The sequence below is a fragment of the Vipera ursinii genome (assembly GCF_947247035.1).
Source record: "Vipera ursinii genome assembly, chromosome: Z".
Lineage (NCBI taxonomy): Eukaryota > Metazoa > Chordata > Lepidosauria > Squamata > Viperidae > Vipera > Vipera ursinii.
This window is the reverse complement of record NC_139517.1, coordinates 13,107,870-13,128,352: the sequence shown is the minus strand read 5'-3', so window position 1 is coordinate 13,128,352 and position 20,483 is coordinate 13,107,870. Positions and strand designations below refer to the sequence as shown.

At 46.0% G+C, this 20,483-nt stretch overlaps 1 protein-coding gene and 2 long non-coding RNA genes across 3 annotated transcripts; 1 reads left to right on the top strand and 2 right to left on the bottom strand.

Moving 5' to 3' along the window:
• Positions 1 to 513: 513 nt before the first annotated feature.
• TBC1D10B (TBC1 domain family member 10B) lies at positions 514 to 20,031 on the bottom strand. The gene is made up of 9 exons (XM_083376780.1): positions 19,074 to 20,031; positions 13,631 to 13,730; positions 13,396 to 13,503; positions 12,773 to 12,879; positions 10,557 to 10,671; positions 9,760 to 9,825; positions 5,930 to 6,119; positions 4,512 to 4,666; positions 514 to 3,830 (listed from the first exon to the last, which is right to left on the bottom strand). Exons 1-9 carry the CDS (start codon positions 19,925 to 19,927, stop codon positions 3,147 to 3,149), a joined length of 2,379 nt encoding a protein of 792 aa, XP_083232906.1. The 5' UTR covers positions 19,928 to 20,031; the 3' UTR covers positions 514 to 3,146.
• Positions 6,047 to 15,307, top strand: LOC310648757. The gene is made up of 3 exons (XR_014494137.1): positions 6,047 to 6,148; positions 6,892 to 8,586; positions 14,874 to 15,307. It is a non-coding gene; the product is annotated as an uncharacterized lncRNA (long non-coding RNA).
• Positions 15,944 to 17,467, bottom strand: LOC310648759. The gene is made up of 3 exons (XR_014494138.1): positions 17,394 to 17,467; positions 16,310 to 16,444; positions 15,944 to 16,020 (listed from the first exon to the last, which is right to left on the bottom strand). It is a non-coding gene; the product is annotated as an uncharacterized lncRNA (long non-coding RNA).
• Positions 20,032 to 20,483: the final 452 nt, after the last annotated feature.

Below are 20,483 nucleotides of genomic sequence, written 5' to 3'. Positions count from 1 at the left end.
TCACATCCCTGCCCATTTCGCTCTCTGCCCTTGTAGGGCATGGGATAGAAAGTACGATGAGATGGAGGGCCTAGAAAAACCACAGCCTCTCTAGGACTTGATTTCAGTCACAAATGTCAAGAGTATGCAGTTAGCTGTCCAGAAGGAATCTGTCTGACTCCCAGCACAATTTAGTCTACTTAGGGCTAAATCTAAATCACTCTGGGTTGTTTGAATCCACCTCCTTCTGGTTAACCAAAATTTGTATGGTACAGGCTTTCTGAGCCTGGACTTCTTCAATAAACAAACGCTGCTTTAGATCTGAACAATCCCATAAAAATAAATAGCTTAATTCAGAAATAATAGAACAGAACTGGAAGGGGCCTTGGAGGTCTTCTAGTCCAACCCCCTGCTCAGGCAGGAAACCCTATACTGTTTCAGACAAATGGTTGTCCAGTCTCTTCTTAAAACCTTCCAGTGTTGGAATTTCAGTCCAGTTAATCCTTGGTTAACAAAGACACTCAACAAATGTGGTCTCCATTTTGTTTTGTTAACATTTTTAAACAAAGCAATGCAGGAGGGTGGGGAATCTAATAAAAATGAAGCACAAATTATTTAAAAAAACAAAACATAGAAAAAGTATTAACAAGTAGGACAGCAAAGAGTTGTTATTTGTAATTTACTGCTTGACCAAATTAGGGGCAGTGGTTAAAAAAAACCTTTAAAAATAACAATAAGGCATGGGGAGATGATGGATTCCTAATTTCCAGTGTCTGTCCCATTAAATAAGATCAAAAAAATCCCAAGTATCTGTATACATAATTACAATACTGAAACATATATATAATATATGTGTTAAGAGAGAAAAAGTATATACAGAGAGGAAAATAGTCTTAACAGAACATTTTTGTTAGGGATGTGAATCCAAAGAGAAACTGCTATTTGGTACAGATATATTTGGGGAAGTGAGATTCTGAAACAGGCTCATGATTTTCAAACTATTCACAACTGCAGAGAACATGACACAAGAGAAGGAAAAGATGCTGCGGAAGAATTGGGAACTCACGAATCCAGTATGGACTCATAATACTGTAGCCCAGTCTGGCTTCCAAGGCAGCAAGAATTTTATCTTCCAGTTTCAAACTCCCCAAACCTCTTTCCACCATTCCTAAGCTGATCAACCCTACGGCTTGCCAATATTATTTTCCTAGACTGCATAGAACAGAAACCCAGAGTTTTGACAATTGCCTTCTGCTCCACCAATAAAGGGTTGCAAGGCAGTATCGGCATGTAGTTCCTTAAAAGGAAACAGAACTCCATTGTGGCCGCACAGCGAACCACAGGAAAAAAAAATGTCTAGAGCAAAATACATTCCAATTACTTTAAAATAGTGTTTCCCAATCCTGGCAGCTTTAAGATGTGTGGACTTCAACTCCCAGAATTCCTCAACCACTTCCCCAAGTTGGCTGGGGAATCCTGGGAGTTAAAAGTTGCTAAGGTTGAGAAGCACTGCTTTAAAGGTCCATTTCTGTGGGACAAGGAAATCAAGCATGCATCGTATTTGTTAATATCTACATCAACAAGCTATAAGCCAGTTTTAAACCAGCTTTATCAGCCACTGCTCAAGAAATCCTGTAGGTTTTGTGAAGACGGGAGCAGCAGCACTAAAAAAGGAAAACATTCTCAGTTATCTTCATTTACTATCTAAGTAAATCAGTGAAGGTTAAAAACTAATTCTTAAGGAATTTATTCTGTAATGGAGAAGGATCTTTTGTTTTTAAGGGATAGGATTAAAAGCTAAATGTAATCCAGTAACAAACATTTCAATAATTTACAGCTATAGCCATTTGGAGTGAGTTTGCCCAAATCTCCTCTTGGGGACGGAAATTCTCCCCAAAAGTAAATACCTCTTTTGGACAAAATAGCAAGCAGTCAGACAAAGGTTACCCTCCTAGATTTCTCAGGAATGTTTCTGCCAAAAGCTATTTCTGAAGGGCAGGAAATTGACCTTTTTCCCCCTTCTTTGTTCTGACTGAAACTATTTGACTACATGCCAAAAACAGAGAACCAGAAAATGCAGCCTCTCTTTCGGGCCCAATCTAATTACTTCTCTTTACTTGAGCCAATGCAGCAAACCTTTCTAGAAACTTGAGATTTATTTATTTTTCCCCCCTTGTTGACTGCTAGGAATCCCTTATATAGGAATAGCCAACTGGCCAAGCCTGGCTTCCTTAATCTCCCACCACGGTTTTGAGACAGATTGTTGTAGAAAGCCAAGAGGACTGAGCTTCTTTTTTTTTCCTGAATGGTCCAAGCTCGAAGAAGCCACCCTGGTTCCATGTCTGCCTATCAACAAACGGTTCTGAAAAGAGAGGCGATTTGGCCAGGAGACAAGGCAGCAAGCTTAGTCTGTAGAAAGCCATGCAAGGGGAAGTACCTGTGTGTGTGTGTGTGTGTGAGAGAGAGAGAGAGAGACAGAGAGAGAGAGAGAGAGACAAAGACAGAGAGGTGGATGTTTCCTAAGTGCCTTGTGGAGCCCATCAGCTTGAGGAGAATTGGGGGAAAATATGCAATTAATGTTAAAAGGGCTAATCCACCTTGCAATGGCGGAAAGCGTCCATTAATATTGGGGAAGTCCATATTTTGCCTCTCTGCTCAGGGAGGTGATGTCACCCCTGGAGTGATTAGACAGTTTTAAAAGGAGGCGGTTCCGTACAAAGTACTTGTTAAAGAGTGCAGTTACTCCCGTGGTTAGGCTCCCAGCTTGGAGGGAACAGAGGAGGGTAGTGCAGTTGCATCTGTCGGTTGTGGTGAAATTCACCCGGGGCCACCAAGTTCCATATCCATGCATGGAACACAGCAGCTACCACACGACCTTTTCTCTCTGGTCGTTACGGTGGAGGAGAGCATTATGGGGGCACTCCAGCCCACCTCAGGCACACGAAAGAGATAAAACACACGTGGACCCTCAGTACTTCTCCTCCAGCACTCTCTCACCTTCAGTCTGGGGTGGGTGGGTAGGTTTCCCCAGGTCCAATAGTGAGTCCCTTTGGCGTACGTCCCTCCGGTCCTTTGGGCCCTTCAACCACACTGCGTCTCTAGTGGCAGCCATCTTCTTGGTCCTCGGGAATTGTTCAGCCTTGTGTTGTCCCACCCCTCCGCATTATTCAAAAATAAGTGTCCTGGAGCACAGACCCGCCCGGGGTTTCCCCATCTTTTCCATCTTCAGGGGCTGCTTTGGGCTCTTTCTTCCTCAAAGACATCTTTTTTTCTTTCTTTAGCTTGGCCTCCTCTTTGGTGCGTTCTTTCTGCTGCTTCTTCTCCCGCTCCTTTTCCTGCCTCTCCCGCTCCTTCTGCAGCTTCTTCTCCCGCTCCTTCTGCAGCTTCTGCTTCTCCTTCTCCAGCTTCTCTTGCTTCTCCCGCTCTTTCTCTTTCCGCTTCTCCGCTTTACTGCTGCTGCTGCTTTTCTTAGGGCCACCTAAGGGGGTGTTGTTGCCGGTAGGGGAAGGCAGGGCAGCATGAAGACCTTCGGATACCACCACCTGGTTCTGGGCAGCAGGAGGGACCGGGGAAGGGGACTCAGCCAGGATACTTATGGAATGAGCCGGGGAGAAGGAAGGGCCGCTGATGCTGCCTAGGGCAACCCTGTGTTTTAGCCCCGTGAGGCTCAGGAGGCTGGCACTGGCAGTCAGGGGAGGGTTCATACGGTAGCGCTCCTCGAGGATGGCTCGCGAGCCATGGAGTCGGCGGGAGGGCTTGTACTGGAGCTCCCCCCGAGTTTCCCGCCATTTTTTTAGCTGGGTGGTATTCTCTCGCTCGATGAGGGCTTCGGTGACTGGAAGATTAATCACCTGAAACAGATGGGAGAAAGACTTTGTCACGAAGTACATGTAAAACCAGGAGCAGATCTCATTCAAAATTTCTGTCAGTGGAAGCAGATCCTATACATACATACATATACACACACATATATATATACACACATACACATACATACATACATACATACACACACACATATATATATATACATACACATACACACACACACATATATACACACACACACACACACACACATCTCCCTAGCAGTGCCCATCACGGCAAAAAAGCCAGGAAAAGCTTATCAGCCAATTTCAAATTACTGCAGAACTACGGTATTCAAGAAGCATTAGGCATCCCAACTAAGTATCTGAGTTTAAAATCCATTAATAAATTCAAAATGTATTTCAGCAGGCTTGAAGATCTCAAGGAAATGGAATTGTGAGATGACGTAAGAGAATGTAATGGAATGACCTTGGGAGTCGAGGACAAGAGACGCTGCCCAGAGAATGGTCAACTGAAGTAGACTGCAGTGTGGCTGGCTCAGGGATTCTGGGAGCTGAAGTCCACTGGTTGTAAAGTTATCATAGCTGCCCATCCCTGGCTTACAGTATATTTGGGGGGGAAAAGTGTTGTTTACATGGCCAGAAAACTTCGGGGCAGCAATACAAATAAAGAAAGGCGACAAAGAAAAAAGCTGGGGTTCTCACCTCGTGGACCAAGTATTCCTCCTGCATGGTCTGAACGGGGAGATTTCGCAATTTCTCCATTGTCTCATACATGCCTTGACAAGATCGCAGCTTGTCCACCGAGCCCAAGGTGTTCCGGAGTAACACTAAGCCCACCCGGAAAATTATCTTCACTCCTGCGAGAACATAAAGAAGGGGAAGGGAGGAACAAATCAAAGAAAAGGGACACGGAAAGTTGGAATAGAGGGCCAACGGTAGGGCTGCAAATGCAAAATTTAGGTAGTTGAAGGAACCAAAGTCCACTAAAGGACACGTCACGAAGTTTTAAAACAGTCCTAGCTGAATTTGGCTCGCAAAGCCAGCCTCCCATTTTAAGCAATGGGCAACCAATCAGGGGCCTCTGGGTGTTTGTGAAGGTGTACGTTGCGAACTGCTAGGAAAATGTACCACTGAGCCCTGGCTTTTATCTACATTTTATTGCTTACTAAATGAGTAATCACCATTACATTGTAGAACAGTGTTTCTCAACCTTGGCAACTTTTAAGATGGGTGGACTTCAATGCCCAGAACTCCCCCACCAGCAGGGAATTCTGGGAACTGAAGTCTACACATCTTAATGTTGCCAAGGTTGCAAAACACTGGTCTAAGTGATCTTAATCTGACACTCAAATTGGGAGACAAGCTGGCTGGGGAATTCTGGGAGTTGAAGTCCATCCATCTTAAGTTGCCAAGGGTGAGAAATGCTATTGTAGAACAGAAAGGATTCTATAATAAGCTCCTGCACGGAGAATCATTTGGCCCATCCTGAACGTATTGCTATAATCCAATTTTTTGTTTAATAATCCCTGGTTCTAGCACAGAGTCGCTTGGTTGAGGTGGGCTCGATTGAATAAAGAAATAAGAATAAAATAAATACCACAGCTGTGATTCCAAGCATTCCAAGCATTTTGCAAAGACAAGCCTTATGGAATACAATGAAATTCCAAGTTAAAATGCACCAGTCCACACTGGTGACAGACAAAATCCATGTTTTCAATGCCATGCATAATTCACGAACATCTGACTCATCAGCTTAGTTCTCCTGGTAAACATATTGAATGATCCCCAGTACCATTTCGAGAATAATTATGTCAGACCAGATTTGACATCATATAATTCTTCTCTTTCTCTCCCCTCCACCCGTTTTTTTTGTTGTTGTTGTTTTGTCAAACAGCCATCAAGACTGCCAACCTGCTGGCCAGGACTATTTAAATAATGGTTGGGTAGGTTTTCCTCCATCCAGTGAATTAAAAGCATTTGGGGGGGGAGGAGGGGGTAGAGAATCAGAGACTGCAGAATCACTGTGGTTTTTCTCCCTTCTTGATGGAATCTGCGTAAGGGAAGAAGCAGGCATGCAGAACTTGACAGAAAGCCAAAGAGAATTGAAGGTCACGGCTCACCTTCGCAGAAAAACATGTCCCACACGCGTAACACGGAGCACCAAGGCAAGGTCCGGGAGAAGATGCACATAAACCACTCGGTCATATACAAGATGGGGTCGATCTTGTATCTTTTCAGGTGACGATAGGCAATGGGAGACGCTCGTCGGAGAAGTGCAAAGAAGATCTCCCCGTCTAACTGGATCGCCTCCTGAACAAGAAGCACAGATGGGATCTGAGGTGAATTCAGGGGCTCTGGAGGGGATAGCCCAGGGGTAGGCCACCTTGGCTCTTCGATGACTCGTGGACTTCAACTCCCAGAATTCCTGAGCCAGCCATGCTGAGGAGAAATGGAGAGGTTTCTATGCTTAGCCATGCTGGCTCAGGAATTCTGGGAGTTGAAGTCCACGAGTCATCAAAGAGCCAAGGTGGCTTACCCCTGGCCTAGGCCTTAGGCCGCTTTATAACTCACGGACTTCAACTCCCAGAATTCCTGAGCCAGCCATGCTGAGGAGAAATGGAGAGGTTTCTGTGCTTAGCCATGCTGGCTCAGGAATTCTGGGAGTTGAAGTCCACGAGTCATCAAAGAGCCAAGGTGGCTTACCCCTGGCCTAGGCCGCTTTATAACTCACGGACTTCAACTCCCAGAATTCCTGAGCCAGCCATGCTGAGGAGAAATGGAGAGGTTTCTGTGCTTAGCCATGCTGGCTCAGGAATTCTGGGAGTTGAAGTCCACGAGTCATCAAAGAGCCAAGGTGGCTTACCCCTGGCCTAGGCCTTAGGCCGCTTTATAACTCACGGACTTCAACTCCCAGAATTCCTGAGCCAGCCATGCTGAGGAGAAATGGAGAGGTTTCTGTGCTTAGCCATGCTGGCTCAGGAATTCTGGGAGTTGAAGTCCATGAGTCATCAAAGAGCCAAGGTTGCCTATCACTGGGATAGCCTGTATTTCCCCCACCAATGCTTTTATCTTCTTCTCCCAGGCCTAAGACAGGGTTTATAAGCTCTGTCAGCAGCAAAGAAAGTTGGGGAGACGAGACGCAGAATTGAATAGTATATTGCACCAAGCTATTGTTTGCTTAGCCACCGTTTGCTGAACATAGTACACAACTGGCTGAGTCCGGGACACCAGACTGAGCCCTAAAGCATGGCTCATGTGACATTCCAAACCAAAGTCAAGTAAACTTTATGATAGGGGTCATCCCACTACCTGGGGCCCAATACAATCTGCAAGACTGAAGTGGTTGCAACCGTTCAAGGTTCCTGTAGGCAAAAATTGTGTTGCTCCTTTCAGTTCAATCCATTAACAAACCCAGATTGCCCTCAGAGGCACGGCAGGGCCCAGCTTTGCCCATCAACAGACACCTGCCAGAACCTGACCTACTCGTGACAGATAACTCATGATTTAACTCAGTCTTAAGATCAGTCACAGAATATGAAATTTCAAGTTGACCCAGAGTGGCAAAGAAGGGGAAGTGAGAAGTTGGAGAAGAAACTTGCCAAAAAAACCCACACAACTGAGATGAGGTGGCCCGACAGAAAAACAAGAGCATTTCTTTGTAAGAAGTACTGATTCTAGCTGTGGAAGGCAAAAAGTTTGCAGGTGGCATCTGTCAGGAATTCCTTCAATGCAAGACATCTATTTTCAAAACTGCTCTGCAACTGCACAATCTTGAAAAAAGGATGCGCTCCTTTAAAGGGGTGGGGGGGGGGTTGTCTTCAAATTCAATGCCCTACTGATTATTTTTCCAACTCTGGGCCTCCCACTCTTTTCCAGGAAGTCCCATCCTCCAGTACAACATAGTCTTCTAGTAGAGATAATGCTAAGTCTTCCTTAAAACATACCGAGAAGCACCATAATTTCTGTAAAAATTAATAAGGGAATTCCATCCCTTTCAGCCAGATTGGAAACCAACAACTGAATCAGGTACCCTTCCATTCATAAATCCCCCAATACTCTTAAGATTCCACTGCCAAGATTCAGTGAACTATGAAAATTTTTCATCGATGCAACCTATTTTTTAAGTCAACAATGTGTTAAAATCAAAGCTGGTTTGTTAGGCTTCCAGCAAGGTAGTCCTCAATTTACAACCACAACTGAGCCCAAAATTTCTGTTGCTAAGTGATTCGTTAAGTGAAGGTTGCCCCATATTACGACTTTTCTTGCCATAGTTGTTAAGTGAATCACGACAGGTGTTAGTAAGTTAGTAACATGGTTGTTAAATGAATCTGACTTCCTCCTTGACTTTGCTTGTCGGAAGATTGCAAAAGGTGATCACATGACCCCAGGACACCGCGCACGTCATAAATATGAGTCAGTTGCCAAGTGTCTGAATTTTGATCATTTGATTGGGGGAAGCTGCAATGGTCATAACTATGAAAAATGATCATGACACTTTTTTCAATGCCATTGTAACTTTGAATGGTCACTAAATGAACTGTTGTAAGTTGAGGACTACCTGCGCGTTTACTTATTTATTTGTATACATCTATTTTGGCTGTTTTTTTAAAAAAATCCATCCTTTAAAAAAAGAGCTGTTATGTTATTTTTCTTCTATTTCCAGGACTTTCAGCATTTTAATAAGAAAGGGAAGCCCTAGCGCCGATCTTTACACTGGAAGTTTCTGTGTACAGGTAGTCCTCAACTTATGACTGCAAGGCAGCCAAGATTTTCCGCTGTAAGTTATGATGGTCCTAAGTTGAGGCATCCACCTGACCAACCTAATTTTACAATTTTGTTTTGCAACAGCTCTTAAGCAAATGCCCGGCCCGTTGTTAAGCATATCAATTAGCTAACCCGCTGTCTGTTTTTCTGCCAGAAACCATCGTAAATCATAGTCATGTCTCTGCAGGACACTGCAAATGGTCATAAATGTGGGCCAGTTGCCAAGCACTCAAAAGGCAATCACATGAATACAAGGGGGAGGGGGAGAGGGAGGGCGCAGCCATCGGAACCTCAAATATGGGTTGCAAATTCCTTTTGGGGTGGGGTGGGTGGGGCATCCATCGTAACTTCAAACAGTTGCCAAGCGGCCGATGGTTAAGCAAGGACTACATGCAATACAAAAAGCATTCCCAGTGAAGAATTCTAAACTGCTTTTCTCTATGGCAGTGGTGGCGAACCTATGGCACGGGTGCCAGAGGCGGCACTCAGAGCTCTCTCTGTGGGCACCCGCGCCATGCCCCGGAGGTGGCAACTGTCCCTCTTCAACCAGCCGCCTAATTCGCCGAGGTCCCACGTGGCCGGATGCATCCCGGCACGGCTGGTTTCCCGCCCCGCCCCCTTCCCGTCCCTCCTGGCCTCGCATGCTCTCCTTTTCCTGGGCACGATCCACTGCATCGCCTCCTCAGCTGTCGGCCGACCATCCATCTCGGAAGCGGCTTCTTTGAACTGCTGGTGACGGGTTGTGGAGTTCCAGAGTATGCCTGTCGAGGGGCCGGCAGGCTGTGGCTACTGACGGACACCCCCATGTGCTCGCTGGCCTCTGTGTGCGGGGGCCAGTGGTGTCAGGCAGCAGCTGCCCCAGCCCTTGCCCTGCCCCATGGCAATGGCACCCCCACCCTGCCTCGCCTTACCCCACAGGATGAGTCTCCTGCCTACTGACCCACCTGCCAGAGACCACCTGGAGCTCCCCCAACCCTGCCCACCCCCCACAGGTGTCCTGCCCCATGAGCAACATTAAGGTGACCACACCCACCCAATCTTCCATGACCACCACAGCCACATCCACCCAGTGGGCCACACCCACCTGGCACCCAGCAATAAGTAAGTGGGTTTTGGGTTGCAGTTTGGGCACTCGGTCTCTAAAAGGTTCGCCACCGCTGCTCTATGGGAATGCAGTCAAACTTACCAATCCAGCACTGTAGTATCCAGGAAGATATTTCTCACAGATTTGCACCAGGCACCAGAAAGCTTGCTGTGGAGACAGACCAAGGAATCTTTAGCCCAGATCATTGCAGCAGCCACAGTTGGGTACAGGGCAGACCAGCATTCTAGCAAACTCCCAGTTAAAACGTTCCAGTGAGGTGAGCTAAGCCAGCAAATTCAATTCAGAGGCATTATACCGGCGGTCTTCAAACTTGGCAGCTTTTAAGACTTGTGGACTTCAACTCCCAGAATTCCTCAGCTGAGGAATTCTGGGAGTTGAAGTCCACAAGTCTTAAAAGCTGCCAAGTTTGAAGACCCCTGCATTGTACCTTCCCCAAACCCGGGGCTTCCAGGTTGCTTCAATGACACAGAAGTAACACCTCGGAGCTAGTAGCAAAGCCAAAGAAGGAGAACAAAGTCACAATTTGAGAACAGACCCAGATCCCATCATGGTTGACAGTTAAAGTGTAATGGTTATGTTTTAACACCGTACGTGCGTGACGCTGCATGGAAACATGGATACTGTCAATGCTCTGGACCCAGTTTCTGGAACTGGTAACGTCCCTCTGGTAGTTGAAAAGGACAGACCCTGGCATGCAACAAAGCAGGATGCCTGGTGCAAAACAAGACTTCCAAGGTGTGGCGACTATTATATATACATGCCCCAACCTGCTAAAATATTCTGAAAATATAAATTAAGACTAGGAAGTGTGGTTCTTTCCCAGAGAAACTACGCTTTCTAAAACTGGCAACTGCAGTGTGAATGAAGCAGCTCCTCACCTCTGCGGGCATATGCATCAGCAAAACTGCAGCTACGGGCGCTTGCGCTTGGCAGTAACCTTCTTCGGGCCGGTAGATGGTATAGGCTTTCAGGATGCGATAGAGGTCCTGCTGCCTGCGATGGAGAAGGATGAAGAGCGCAATTAATTTCACTGAGACTTTTGGACCCTATCGGAGCTCCCTGTTCACGAGACCAAACTCTAGGAAAGCAGAATTCTCCATTGTGTTTCTTTGGGGGGAGGGGGGGGTGTTTTAATTAGAAACAGGGCCTGCAGGCTAGTTAATGCTCAGCATTGCTCAGATCATGTGCCAGGATGTGAATGAAGCAGCTAAAAGTGGCACGGCAGACATGAGTTTCCTGATTAACGCTATGTCCCATTATCTTAGGTCTAGAGATGAAGAAAGGCACATCAGAGGTCAGATACCAGGAGCAGGTGCAGAGATGGGGTGGCAGAGGAAATTCAATGTAAGAAAGAGCTGGGCCAGTGATGGCGAACCTTTTAGAGACCGAGTGCCCAAACTGCAACCCAAAACCCACTTACCGTATTTTTCGGACCATAAGACGCACTTTTCCCCTCCCAAAAGTGGGTGGAAAAACGAGGTGCGTCTTATGGTCCGAAGGTAAGCGAAAACACTTGTCTTCCGTTCAGTCAACGCAGTCCATCAGCTCCATTGGAGAGACGTGATTGAATGAAGACGTGGATTTCTCCGCCCCGCCCCCGTGATTGGTCGGCAGGGGAGGAAATACGGACGTGCCTGCCATGCCTTCTGACTGCCTCCCCCTCCCTGCGCGCGCACATTTTCTTTCTTTTACCTCGCTGCTAAAGAAATAGTTTTTGCTAAACAACCTCATAGGCGACTTGCCCCCGCAAAGCTGTGAGGAGTTGTCCCTGCAGGTTTCTCTGCGAAGTTTATTGGAAGTGATTTCCCATTTGCAAGATAATACTGCTAATTGTTTGAAATTGCTTCGGGGAAAAGAAACTACCAGTACCTACCTACCTTTCTTTCTTTCTCCCTCCCTCCCTCCTTTCTTTCTTTCTTCCTTCCTTCCTTCCTTCCTTCTCTCTTCCTTCCTTCCTTCTCCCTTCCTTCTTTCTCTCTCTCTCTCTCTTCCTTGCTCCCTCCCTCCTCCCTTTCTTTTTTTCCTTCTTTCTCTTTCTTCCTTCTTTTTCTCTCTTTCTTTCTTTCTTTTTTCTTTCTTCCTTCCTTCTCTCTCTCTCTCTCTCTCCCCTCCTTCCTTCCTAGTATACTGGTACTATTTGGTTCAGAATATTTTTTTTCTTGTTTTCCTGCTCTAAAAACTGGGTGCGTCTTATGGTCAGGTGCGTCTTATGGTCCAAAAAATACGGTATGTATCATTGGGCCCACTGGGTGGGCGTGGCCACGGTGGTAACGGCAGACTGGGTGGGACTAAAAAGTTCAATCAATCAATTCCAACTTTGCGAGATCTTTTCTTTTCCCCGTGAGAAGTTGAAATTGGTTGATTGAACCTTTTTGTTTTGCTTTTTTGCAAACGGCGGCGGCGACCTAAAGCGAAAAGATTTTATAAAACCCAGCGAAAGGCCTAGGACTGGGGCGACGGTGTGGGTGCCTGGAGAGAGGGCTCTGCGTGCCACCTGTGGCACGCGTGCCAAGGATTCGCCACCACGGAGCTAGACCAATGTAGGTAGTCCTCTACTTACAACCCTTTGCTTAGCAACTGTTCACAGTTACAACAGCACTGAGAAAAGTGACTTGCGACCGGTCCTCGCATTTACAGCTTCCTCCGCGATCAAAATTCAGGCCCTTGGCAACTAGCATGTATTTAGGATGGTTGCAATGCCCTAGGATCGTGCGACTGCCGCTGCAACCTTCCCAGCCAGCTTCCAACGAACAAAGTCAATGGGGGGGGGGGGAAAAAGCCGGATTAACTGAACGAGACCGCCCCGATTTAACAACTGCGACGATCCACTCAATAACCGTGGCAAAAAAAAAAGCTCATAAAATCGGGCATGGCTCGCTTAACAGCCGCCTTCTTTTAGCAACGGAAATTCTAGCTCCAATGGTAAGTCAGTCAAGCAGTTAGATTTGCTTACAAAAGTTTCCAAATGAGTTGGGGGATGTCGAGCTGCCCTGGTGTGTAGAGGGAGAACCGCTCTTATGAATTCCGAGAAAGGAAAGGATTGTAGCGCTCTGAGCCCTGGAGCCAAAAAAGATCCCTTCTTTAATTCTCTTACCCGTGGCCTCCCCGAGCTGCAAACATCTCGTGGAAAGGGAATTGCCTGTGGAGATCCTTCTCGATCACATCAAGCCACTTGGGATCACCAGGCTGACGCTCCAGTTCCTAGCGGAAAAGACAAAGCCAACGAGGAAGGAAAGACGGTGAATTTGGAGGCGGAGGCCTGTCTCAGAGAGACTTTTTCCTTTATGCAGTGTGTTTCTCAACCCTGGCACCTTGAAGAGGGGCGGACTTCAACTCCCCAGAATTTCCCGGGAATTTAAGTCCAGCCATCTTCCAAGCTGCCAAGGTTGAGAAATCCTGCTCCACGCGGTCGAATATCAATTGCCGTTCTGGAAAGGATTCCAGGAAGACACCAGGTCAACTGCTTTGTTCCAGCCGCAACTTTCTTCCTTCTCACTCAACTTATGCGGGAGGGTTCCCAATGGTTAAGTTTAAGGGCTTTTTTTTATTGCAGTTCATTGATGTAGCTTGATATCCCCTGTAAGCTACCTCAGAATACGTTGACTTTGGAAAAGCAGGATATAAATGTTACCTATTTGAAATCCGACATTCTGCATTTTCCGAGATAAGACAGTAAGCTTCCCTATTTTAGTAGCCTCAAAGGGTCCGTGGAAATACCTCAAATTTTCCTTGATTTTGATCCAAAAGTTCCTTGCTGTTTGAGAGTAGCTGCCATGCTTTGGCACGGAGGGAAGAGGGGATCCCCTTCCGGCATCGCAATTTCACCTGCGATAAAATGAACAACCATTAATAAGTGGAGTAAAGAGACAGAAATTCAAAGCCCTCCGAGCAGAAGTTAAGGCTCTTCTTTATTATCCAGGAACAGAGGTCTCTAACCTTGATTTCTGCTCACCTTCTGAAATCGACGTGACAGCCACTTATCCCAATGAGAAAACATGTCCAGCCATTTAAGTTCCCTCTGCCTGGCCACGTCCACAGGGATGGTGCTTTCCCTGCAACAACAAAAAAAGCAATTGAGGAAGATGACGAGCTAAGAAATATGCTAGGAATGTGTAGTTGTCTTGCACAATTCTCAGGTTTACTGCTCTTCAGGGGAAGGACTAAGGAGCTATGCAACATGAAGGATCTGTCAGCCTTGCCTGTATATTATGAGATTTCACACCAACAGAGGCAAAGTAAACTATTTTACTGAGGAAGGGAGGCTAAAACATATAGGGAACGGTTGCTGGAATTGGGCATGTGTAGTTTAACGAAGAGAAGGATGAGGGGTGACATGATAGCAGTGTTCCAATATCTCAGGGGCTGCCACAGAGAAGAGGGAGTCAAGCTATTCTCCAAAGCACCTGAAAGCAGGACAAGAAGCAATGGATGGAAACTAGTCAAGGAGAGAAGCAACCTAGAACTAAGGAGAAACTTCCTCACAGAACAATTAACCAGTGGAACAACCTGCCTCCAGAAGTGGTGAATGCTCCAACACTGGAAGTTTTTAAGAAGAGACTGGACAGCCATTTGCCTGAAATGGTATAGGGTTTCCTGCCTGAGCAGGGGGTTGGACTAGATGACCTCCAAGGTCCCTTCCAACTACTACTACTACTACTACTACTTATTATTATTATTATTATTATTATTATTATTATTATTATTATTATTAATTATTAATTATTAATATTATTATTATTATTATTATTCAAACCGTGAAAGACAAAAGCTTGGGATGGTGGGAAATTAAACTTCTCAAAGGCTTATCTATTTCCCCCCACCCCTCCCAGAGTCTTTAGTTCTTGGAAGCTCTGGTCTACAATCCCTAGTTCATTGTGACAAGATGGGTCGCAAACACCCTCTAAACTAGCATGCAGTCATCTTATTCTGAAAATACAAACTTTGTTAGTCTGTATTTAGCTAAATAGCCTACAGACACTTATAACGTAACACGTTCTTCACTGTTCACACGTACACTGTCAGGTGCTGTACATGATAATAATAATAATAATAATAATAATAATAATAATAATAATAATAACAACAACAACAATAATAATCCTGAATTCATCTCTCTCTCTCTCTCTCTCTCTCTCTCTCTCTCTCTCTCTCTCTCTCTCTCTCTCTCTCTCTCTCTCTCTCCTTATGGTTCCAAGAGGATTATGGAAGAACAGTTCCTTATACATCTGTATCTGTAGAAGGAAAGGCAGAACCTGGGGGTGGAGCGAAAAGAGGGATCAGCCTAAAATCCCTATGAAGCTACAAAGTCCAACACTCCTCCCCGCCCCGCCCCTCAAAAAGCCTTGACCCTTATCTAACTCTAACCAGTAGAGAAGATCTGTATGCACAGGCAATTAGCAATAAATCAGCTTCATCAAAGGCTTATGTGTGTGGTCTTTCCTGCTGGACGGTATATCTCACTGAATGTTTCTGGGTGCCCATTAACTGCCTCCAAGATCAGCTTATGCACATCACCACCACAAACAAGGCTCACACATAAGCCTCCACCTTAGCAATAAAACAAAGGCATGAAAGAATGTGCAGGGCAGCTGGGCCAGTGTGATCTGAAATTAGGAAGCTGCCCTTCAGCCTGCTGTGAGTCACAATTCCCTGAACCTTCTCCCCCCCCCCCCCGAGCTTATGGGGCAATGAGAATTTGGTCAGTTATATGAAAAACTAGAATTGTGTGGCATCCGATTAATGGTACCCAACTTCGTTAGCTTCGGGCAATGGGGGTTCTGGGTGAGGGGTGATCGTAAAGGAAGATCTAGGCAGGGCTCTCATTAACAAAACCCAGCAAAAAACAGGAAGGGCTGCTTGCCAAGCAGGAAGTGGTGAGACCGATGGTAAAAAAGTCATAGAAATAAATGATCTGAGTGGGCGAAAAGAATACTGTTCTCCCACAGCCACACCAATGGGAAGAAGGCAGTCACTGTCAAAAGAAGCAGATGCCCCAACATTATTAAGCGGGTCTTTTCGCTGCCCTAAAGAAGCCTATCGACCAGCCTCCGGTCACTTACTGACCACGATCATTATCACAGATGCAATCCTGGACTTGGGTCATTAATGCCAACTCAAACCTGCATCCTAGCGGCACGTGTCCTCCCCTAACCCTTCCAAGCAAGGATAAAACACGAGATAGAAAAGAGATAATTTGGATCACACCGATCAATACCCAGGTCTCAGCACCTGGCCAATTTTATTTGGACTCAAAAGCACGAGAAGGCCTGCTTAGTAGTTGAATTGGACCCCATCAGCAAATCCCAAGGTGATAACGCTAGTCCAGGAAGTCCAAGGAACATTCTGGAAGAAGGCAAAGGCAAAATTTTATATTTGCTAAGAAAACGTAGATTTGTGAGGGGAGGGGAAAAAAAGCAAATACTATGGCACGACTAAATTATATCAGACCCATGCTGTAGCTCATGTTTGGTTATTGGAATAAGGTGGGGGGGGGGAGAAAGATGGTTAAATGTAAACTGCAAACCCCCAATTCTAGACTGCTTTTCTAAGCCTCTCTTCCAGTTTAAGCTAGGAATAAAAGTGAACGTAACTGGAAAGTATATTCAGAGCTTAGTCAAATACTAAATACTACCTTCTCTTTTTGAACTGTAAGCCAATTTAGTTCTTAGCATATACACATATTTTTCTGTTGGTTACTCTGGATGTGCTGATCAGCTTTCCTCAAAAAAACAACCCTTTCTGTAGAGGGTTTCCTCTTCACAAGCAGCTGAGAATGACATAAGGTTAGTACAGATGGTTAGGCAGGAATAGCAGCTAATCCACAACCAAAAAGAGAATCTTGCCGCGAAGAAACACCATCGTCCCCTCCCACAGCACGTATACTAAGTGAAACCTACAGTATTTATAATTTATCATGTTAACTTGCTTTGTTATTAGCTGCTTTCCTGCAGGCTCAGGATGGGCAGCAGGCACACTTCTCTTTTACACGTGTAAATCTATAAGAAACGTTTCTATTTAGCAAAAATTGGCATGGTTTGTTCCATCTCTTATTTTAAGGGCAACTTAAACAAGAGTTCAGAGACAATTCTTTGGAGATAATGCTTATAAATAGCCATTAGCTGCAACAATTTATAACAAGAGTACAGCCTTTCACCGTACCCTATTCCTTGTTTAGAAGAGTAATTTCACCGGCTTGCTGGCTGCTGGGAATTAAAAAAATCAACACGAGAAAGTAATTATTATCTTGCCCTGTTTTCTGTTTTTCCTTGAAGGAGGACCGGCTGCTGTTAGACAAAGGGGCAGACGTTAAAGGTTTCTAGAACTAGAAAAACAGTTGTGAAACTTCCTTCAGCATCTCAAAATACCTTCGGCTGAATCTAATCTGCATAAGAAAAGTTGGCATTTGTTAGCAAATCTTTTTCTTTAATGAATGATCAGTTTGAGAGACAACTGCTGCAATTTCTGCATTAGTGCCCAAATGGACACAGTAATGAATGGGTCAATGTCTAGATGTGTACACACAGAGTGTTTACATCCCACAAGAGATTGGGGTCACAGGGGGAAAAAAACACTCCCTTCCGGTCACCAGTCTATAATAGCCATATGAGTTTGAAAAGAAATGCTAACTGGGTGTAGTTTTGCACCTGCCACTCAGGGATTGTGGAAAGTGGTACATGTTATAATGCTGCCTCTGTGATCGAAGACCACAAGCTCACCGCTTCCCATACTGCTGCATGATAACCTTTTCCATCAACTCTAAAATTCCTGGCTGAAGAGGATGGTTGGGACACTGTGGCAGAGAAAGCAAGGAGAAAAGAAATAGTCAAATTCCAAATGGCAGCGCTCGAAAACTCTTCTGGAACAGCAACACGTGCTTTTTCAGACTACACAAAGAATGCATCAACCGCAGCACAAATTCATTACTGTAGCTGCCACCCTCTCTCAGCTGCAGTCTCATGGGAAATGTAAGCTGATTCTAAAACAATCAGCAGCTTTAAAAGCTGCTTGAAATTAAGGCTTGTGGGATGTGTGCACAGAGCTTTTACAAAATTTATCTAATGGGAGGCAGCATCTTCCTGAATTTATCTAGGCTCAGAAATTAAGCAGAAGCAAGCTTGCAAGAATTTGGATGGGAAATGCTTATATTCACTCTAGTGCAATGTTTCCACACATTTTCAAGTTGCCAAGACTGAGAAGCAGTGCCCCAGCGAAATGTCAGAATTATAAGCTAGACTGGGAAGCAAAAAAAAAAAAAAAAATTCCAGAAGGCGGTGGCAAGCTACTTATCTATAATTGCCATGAAAACTATGTCTTATACATAGCAGATAGTTATCAGTCTCAATCTTGGCTTTAAGGCGACTTCATCTTTTTGAAGTTTTGACCAGTCAAAATCCTGAAGCAGTAAATTTTTTCTGCTGCTTTTCTTTTTGCATCATTACAAAAGTATGCAGTTACTGCAATAGGGATGATTTAAAGAGAACAGTATGTGGAGCAATTTTCATAACAAGTATTTAGACCAATGAGAAACCATAGAAAGTCTGGAATTACATTACTGGTGCTCAGAACAAAAGAAAAAAATCCATCACACTTATGCGCCAAGCCAAGAAATACAGCCACTCAATCACAATGAAAAAATGTATGAAGCCACACCCCCAAGGACATGATTCTGATTTCACACCAAAGGGAAGAACATGCGAACTGAAAAGGAAAAATATAGTTATGGAAAAGAGGATAGAAATACATCTTAGCTATATATGGAGCAGAGAAATGACTCATTTGGCACATCAGAGAACCAATGTTGCAATGTGATATTTAAATGTTTAAGGAAAAAGAACCTGAGATAGTCCAATTGCCTATTCTATTGGTCCAGGCTACTCACATTTATGGACCTTCCCTCCCATGCAGAAATGAATAGTGTGTATAGCGTTGTCCACTTCTTTAGAGGAAGTAAAATGCAATTTGTTAGCGTCACCCTTCAAATTTGATGCATGCCAAGTACAGAAAGATCAGAAGGGAAGTTTTTTTTGCTGAAAACCAATAAGATGTTTTTTCATTATTCCTTCCTGAATGCTAATCAGAAAAATGAAGCATTGTATCTCCCTAAAACATTATATCCCAGAGTCACTACTCTCAAACTAGAAAAAAGTTATTTAAGAAAGCTGATCAATAATGGACCACTGATACTCTTTAACTTAGTGGCAGCGTAATCAGGATAGTACTTAAGACACAACTACTCCTCCGGAGTTGGCCCACCGAGCAGAAATTTGAAACTCTCCATTATCAGCACCCTAGTCCAAGTGAGAGTGATGCCTATCACTGGACTAGTTTGACTGGGATAAAGCATTTCTTCTCCCCAGCATAGAAAGGCCATCATAGTGGTACCAACCAATACTCACAGTGTAAAAGAATACTGGCTGCCCCCCAGGAAGCCATATTTATCAGTCTTACGGTAGGCAAGTCCATTGATTTCAGAATCGGACCCCAGAGAGCTAGCATCGTCAAGAAAGCCAGGACCAGTCAGTGACTCCAACGTGCCTGACATGAGACTAACAGAATCTAAATAACTCAAAGTATCAGAAGCCGGAGGGGCTTTGGATGCAGTCGTGCCCAGACTAGACTGGGAACCCATGTCTTGAGACGGCCGAGAAGCGGGAAAGTCACGCGGTGTGAAGCCCTCTGGAGATGTCGGCGAAGTCTTCTCCGGTGGGGTCATAGGACTTGGGGCCACCACGATCACGGTCGGCGAAGCCGGTGGAACCTCCTGGGATTTCACTACCGCGTCTCTTGGCAAAGCGCCGGGCGACGACATCCCCACGCCGTCACACACAATAGGCTCGGTGATGACAGGAGCCACCGAATTGACCACAGGTACCACCGTGTCTGCTGAAAATCCATCTCCTGCACCCAGGGCTAGGCTTTCAGACCTCCCCTCTCCAGGATCTGCCCCATTTCCGGTATTGTTGGCCACCACCAGGGTCATCTCCCCGATCATGGTGGTTAACAACGTCACCTCTGTAGCGTTGCAAGGCGCTGCCGGGGTCGTCGGGCCGGTTGGCAGAGTGGCTCCTCCGGGATCCATGGCTCTGGTTGCATCATTGGCTGCGGCCAGAGGCAAACCTGGCTTGCTGCCGTTCGCAGCCACTTCTAAGGCCTCGGGAGTCGGGGCCCTCCGCTTGAGACCGTGGAGGAGCGAACGAGAGGCCTGGGGTCGAGGGGGCGGCGAGGGGGGATCCCCAGAACCTGTCTCCATAGCAACGGCCCCCCTCCCCCCCAATGGGGGGGGACGCGGCCTGGTCGCCCAGCCAATGCCTGAGCGACGGTGAGGGAAGGGAAGAGAGGAAGGAAGCCCGAAGCTGTGCGGCTCCCTCTCCACCCCGCCCGCCCGCCAGCCCGCCTACCTAGACGGCGGCAGCGACGGCGGCCCCTCCGGGAAAAGAGGGAGCGAGAACCAGAGCGCGAGCCACCCGAGTTGCGCACGCATTCCAGGGCGCCCTGGCCGACGTTCACCCAATGAACAGCGAGGAGGAAGACGGGTTTATCCAATCACCCAAGGAGTAAAAGGAATGGACGATGAGGGAACTCAAAAACGAAGACGGGGGGGGGGGGGAGGAGGTGCCTTATGGAGAAGTAAGCCAATCCGAATAGACCGGGGCTTGGGGGACACAGCCAATCAGCCAATCACTAAGGGGATTTAGGAAACTAAGACTCAAAACGAGGAAAGGAGGCGATGAGGTACTCCGGCGAGAGGCGGGACTAGCGGGAAGCGTCCGCCAATCCCTGACCAGGAACGCAGGGTCGGCATTCCG

What these genes read in the sequence shown, in the direction of transcription:
- TBC1D10B (XM_083376780.1), bottom strand. Translation starts at nt 19,927, where the DNA reads ATGGAGACAGGTTCTGGGGATCCCCCCTCGCCGCCCCCTCGACCCCAG. An exon ending in GGACATGTTTTTCTGCGAAG is followed by an intron (nt 4,667 to 5,929) that starts GTGAGCCGTGAC and finishes ATGTTCTCGCAG; the next exon opens with GAGTGAAGATAATTTTCCGG. An exon ending in AGGAATACTTGGTCCACGAG is followed by an intron (nt 3,831 to 4,511) that starts GTGAGAACCCCA and finishes CATCTGTTTCAG; the next exon opens with GTGATTAATCTTCCAGTCAC.